Source organism: Neltuma alba, unplaced genomic scaffold, assembly GCF_004799145.2.
Source record: "Neltuma alba isolate B1F8T4 unplaced genomic scaffold, ASM479914v2 tig00000546_pilon, whole genome shotgun sequence".
NCBI classification, from domain to species: Eukaryota; Viridiplantae; Streptophyta; class Magnoliopsida; order Fabales; family Fabaceae; genus Neltuma; species Neltuma alba.
Window position 1 is genome coordinate 101,489 of NW_021632091.1, and position 4,643 is coordinate 106,131.

Consider the following 4,643-nt stretch of genomic DNA (forward strand, 5'->3'; position numbering starts at 1 on the left):
GTGGACAGAAGGAAACCCAGGATGGAGGTTCTACAGCTGCCGGAACTATTACCAAGTAAGTATGGTGGGATTGAAATGATAGATGATATTGTGGGAAGCATTTAACCAGTGTTGGTGAATTTCTACAGGATGGAAGCTATGGTTTTTTTGCATGGCACGATGGTGAGTTTGGTGATAGAGCAAATGCAGTGATCAAAGAATTGCTAGATGACATAGACAAGTTGTACGAGCAAAACACCAAACTTCAAAGAGGGAATGATAGTGAGAAGTTATATGAGGAGATGGTGGCTATACATGGTGAGTTGCAAAAGTTGAAGGGCAGAGATGGGGCGCAGAGAAGTGAAGTAAAGAAAGCGGAATTGAAGTTTAAAATTGCAATGGGAACACTGACTATAACGTGGGTGTGCTTCTTTATTTTGTATATGAGCAATAATGGCTGATTGAAAGGGTTCAATGTGGTTATGATATGTTGTACTATTTGAATTGTAATGTCTAATTATAAAGTAATGATAGAGTAATTATAAATGGGGCGCAGATAAATGTTGTGCACTTTGCTTAATTCCAAAATATTGTGCACTGTACATAAGTCAAAGGGTCCACATATGCCCAACTAAGCATCCTAAAACAAGCCACCCAAAATATATGAATCAAATGGTCCCAACATTAACGGCAATAACAAAAAAATCACCCAAAGTCATCCAAAATACATCCAACAGATAATACTAAAAATAAAATACTAATGAGACTAAATAGTGGACTTGTTGGAGCTGTGCTTGGTCCTTCGTATCATGGTGCTTTGCTGTGCCAAGAGTTGGGAGGTTGTGACACAAGGTTGACCCCTCCACTGCAAAGGAGGAGGTTGAACTGGAAGCTGTGATACAGTGGGACCTTGGGGATGGAATTTAGTCAACCTTGAACCATCAAGTGCATTGGAAGTGACAACCCCGGACCTTCGAAGTTCTTTTTCTTTGGGTATGGGAAATTTGGTCTGTGGATCTGCATAATGGGTCATATAATGTTCAGCTGTCCCTTCTTGAATGACAACTTGAGATCTTAATCCAGGCCGCATAATGAGATATGGAGAAGTGAGACAGTAAGCATAAATATAAAAGTAGAATAAATGACTTAAACATTGCTCACATTATAAACCATACGCCCTATGGATTCATCATATCTTATACCTATCCCTGATGATCCTCTTGACTTGTACACACATTTCTTCCTGTGAGATCTATGCAGTGATGATTGAGCTGGATCTTGGGATGGTTGAGTTGGCTGAGTTGGTTGTGGTGGCTCTTGGGATGGTTGAGTTGGCTGAGTTGGTTATGGTGGCTCTTAGGAAGCTTGGGATAGTGGGTCTGGTTGGTCATGAGAGGAATGTGATGGCAGATGTTTTTTCCTTCTCAGAACCCGAGTCTGTCTTGAAGAAGAAAGAGCCTAAAAACCATGGACATGGAAGCAAAATGAGTACTTCCACAAATATAAAAGACTAGGAATTTATGTGAAGTGGTTTACCTGTTTACATGTACTTCTGTTATGCCCTTCTTGATTGCAAATCCCACATTTGTGATGCTTGCCAGTTTTACTTAATTTTTCTGCATGAGGTGGTTGACTCTGGTTAGTTGGAGGAGTCACGGGCATTAGGATTGGGTCTGCACCATAACCAGACTTCTTCTTCCTTCTTTCTGCTTCCTCTATTCTAATTCTCTTCTTTCTTGGTCTGCCAGGCAAGTTAGTGACCGGTGGAGGTTGCATAGGGAGGAAAGTTGTAGTGTCCCAAAATTGTTTACCCCTTACAGGTTGAAGCTTTGCTCGGTACGAAGCTAGGTAGGTATCCTTGTGATAATAATGGGAAATTTGGGTTCTGGGGTTAATTTTGGCATGATACATTGCACAGATAGCATGTTGGCATGGGCTTCCTGTTAAATCCCATGCTCTGCAAGTACACATCTGCCTAGATAGGTATACAGTATGCCTATCTTGCCTCCCCATCACCTCAAAAGCTTCATCACCATTAAAGTTCACTCTACAATACATAGCAAGCATCTTATTTGACTCAAACAGCTCCATACATTTGGGACTATGATCAGCAGTCTAATTCCTAACATTATTTTCACTAGCTGCCCATTTAGCCATCATCTTAACTCTAATACCATCAAACATTTGAATAACTAGCAAGAACCTATACTCATCTATCCATGCATTTAATGACTCACTCATGTTGTTGTCTACACTCCAAGACTTACACCTAGGTGTGAAATAAGCCCTTACCCATGCATGAGGATCATAAGTCACCATGGCTTGAGCTGCTGGTTTGCTCAATGCTTCAAGAGACCTTAGATTGTCTTTGAACTCTTCTTCGAATGAACTCCACGCACAGGTGAAGAACTTCTTCTTAAGCTCATTGCCTCTCCAGCATTTACTCCAATTTGCATAAATGTGTCTTGCACACAGTCTGTGTTCTGCATGAGGCAACACCTCACTCATTGCGTTTCCCAATCCCTTACAAAGACAGAAATAAATTAATTTTACAATAAAGTCTAAACATCTACACCACTTAAATTCAAGAAAGAGCAAATGAAATATTTTTGTTTTACCTTCTACATATCACTCATAAATGTTACAGTCTCACCATCACCTAGATCAAATGACCTTTGTAGCCATTGAAGGAACCAAGTCCAATAAAGCCCATTTTCTTGAGACCAACCCAAATGCTAACAGGTATAATGAATCATTTACATCTAAACTCACGGCAATCAAAAGTATTCCCTTTGCTTTCCCTTTCAAGAATGTGTCGTCCACCCCAATCAAAGGTCGACACCCTGTCCTCCATCCAACCTACATCAAACCTCATCAATCAAAGAAGACAAGCAATAATAAAGGACGATTACTAGTATAAAGACAAAAAATTACAAAATTACCTTGCTCGCATTGAAACATAAGTACATTCTTTTGAAGACTCTTCTCCCTTGCTCTAATGCCTCTCGGCTTAGCTCAACGCTCACATCCGACCCTGGGTTTGATGACCTCACTTCATTACAATAAGCCTCTAATCTCCCAAACTCATCTGTAAAGCTACCTTCCATCTCTTGCATTATCATTCTCTTTGCCCTCTTACACTTATGCAAGCTCACGTTCACCTTCAAGTCCAACTCTACTTCCTTCTTCATCTTGCTCACTTTAAATTGAGGCATCTCTTGCACCTTCTCTTTGAAGTGATTAGCTAACCATCTCACAGAAGCCCTAGGGTTCTTATACACACGTGCACACCTATGCTCATAGCATAGTGTCTTCACTTGGAACCCTACATTCATCCTATCTCGAGAAGCATAAAGGAGGAAAGGGCATCCATCTTGACATACAACTTTCATTAACCTCTTGTCACTTCTCTTTATCTTCAGATTCACGCCCTTTCTTATAGCATACCTATCTAAAGTCCTCTTTAGCTCCATTTTGTCCACAAAGGTCATGCCCAACATAAAGAAGGGCCTACTAGCTGAGCCCTCAGCTTATCAAGGGTTGTGAACTGTAGAGGAGGCCCATTATCACTTTCTAAGCCCAATTCATCCTCATCACGGTCACTCCCATTCTCCATACAAACCTCATCCACTTCGAAGTCTTCAAACACAGTCTTCTCTATATCTTCACTTGCACTTAACGCCTCATAGCTTGCATCATCACTATCATCTTCCTCTGACATCTCTTTATCCCTCTCATCACTATTATCTTCCTCTGACATCTCTTTGTCTCTGTCATCACCATCATCTTCCTCTGAGCTGTCTTTTTCCCAATCATCACTATCATCTTCCTTTGATCTCTCTTTGTCCCTATCATCTTCCTCACCAAAATCCATTGCCACTTTCCCTTTCCCTTTGTCCCTACCATTTTCATTAGCAGCCACCTTATTCTCCACAACAATTATGTCATTATCATTATTTTCTTCTAACCTACCATCATCTATGTTGCTATTTAACTCAAGATCTAAGTCGTGAAGTTCTAATTCATTCTCATCAAAATCATTCAAACCTACTATATCCTCAATAATGTCTTCCTCATCACATGTTTCATTTCGTGTTTCACCATTATTATCTTCTTTACCTCTTTCATTTTCACCATCAACTCTATCATTTCCCTCTCTGCCTTTCTCATTTTTCTCCCTCCATCTCCGTCTTTCCTTTTTTACAGCGGCATCAATACTTTCTAAGATAGAGCTATGGCCTTCTCGCAATTTTATCTTAGTATGTTCCCAACTTCTCTTAGCAAGACATCATATTTCGTTTACCTTATTCAATAATCTCCTATGCTTCTGTTCCAGTGTCTCCTCTTCAATGCTTTCCTCTTCGATTATGATGTTGTCCTCGCCACTTGATGCCATTTTTCTTGCCACCAAACACAATACACATTCAAACAAGGACTTTTGTGGGATTTCATTGTACTCAAAACAAAAATAATTGATTCATGGGTCCCGAACGATGCTTACTTGGGTGTTCTTTTTTGTCGCTTCATTGCCACCATGTTGCCCTAGAATCCTCAATCACATGCGATTCCTCTTTCTCTATGTGGTCCTGCATCCCCGTAACTGTAGATTCTTCCACTCAATCACTTTTCTCTATGGTCGCAAAGGTCGTTCGTCTTCCTCGTGA

General features: G+C 40.4%; 3 protein-coding genes across 3 annotated transcripts; all 3 read right to left on the reverse strand.

Moving 5' to 3' along the window:
- Window positions 1-1,497: 1,497 nt before the first annotated feature.
- Window positions 1,498-2,070, reverse strand: LOC114740405 (uncharacterized). The gene has a single exon (XM_028928552.1). The coding sequence runs from the start codon at window positions 2,068-2,070 to the stop codon at window positions 1,498-1,500; it is 573 nt and encodes a 190-aa protein (XP_028784385.1).
- Window positions 2,071-2,643: 573 nt separating this feature from the next.
- On the reverse strand, window positions 2,644-3,452 carry LOC114740415 (uncharacterized). Its single transcript, XM_028928560.1, has 2 exons — window positions 2,922-3,452; window positions 2,644-2,838 (listed from the first exon to the last, which is right to left on the reverse strand). Exons 1-2 carry the CDS (start codon window positions 3,450-3,452, stop codon window positions 2,644-2,646), a joined length of 726 nt encoding a protein of 241 aa, XP_028784393.1.
- A 14-nt stretch (window positions 3,453-3,466) lies between these two features.
- On the reverse strand, window positions 3,467-4,375 carry LOC114740424 (glutamic acid-rich protein-like). The gene is made up of 2 exons (XM_028928569.1): window positions 4,283-4,375; window positions 3,467-4,174 (listed from the first exon to the last, which is right to left on the reverse strand). Exons 1-2 carry the CDS (start codon window positions 4,373-4,375, stop codon window positions 3,467-3,469), a joined length of 801 nt encoding a protein of 266 aa, XP_028784402.1.
- Window positions 4,376-4,643: the final 268 nt, after the last annotated feature.

Coding starts and splice junctions, on each gene's coding strand:
- LOC114740415 (XM_028928560.1), bottom strand. CDS start 3,452: ATGGAGCTAAAGAGGACTTTAGATAGGTATGCTATAAGAAAGGGCGTG. Junction 2,839..2,921: donor TATGTTTCAATGCGAGCAAG/GTAATTTTGTAA, acceptor GGTTTGATGTAG/GTTGGATGGAGGACAGGGTG.
- LOC114740405 (XM_028928552.1), bottom strand. CDS start 2,070: ATGGAGCTGTTTGAGTCAAATAAGATGCTTGCTATGTATTGTAGAGTG.
- LOC114740424 (XM_028928569.1), bottom strand. CDS start 4,375: ATGGCATCAAGTGGCGAGGACAACATCATAATCGAAGAGGAAAGCATT. Junction 4,175..4,282: donor ATAGGAGATTATTGAATAAG/GTAAACGAAATA, acceptor GCTGTAAAAAAG/GAAAGACGGAGATGGAGGGA.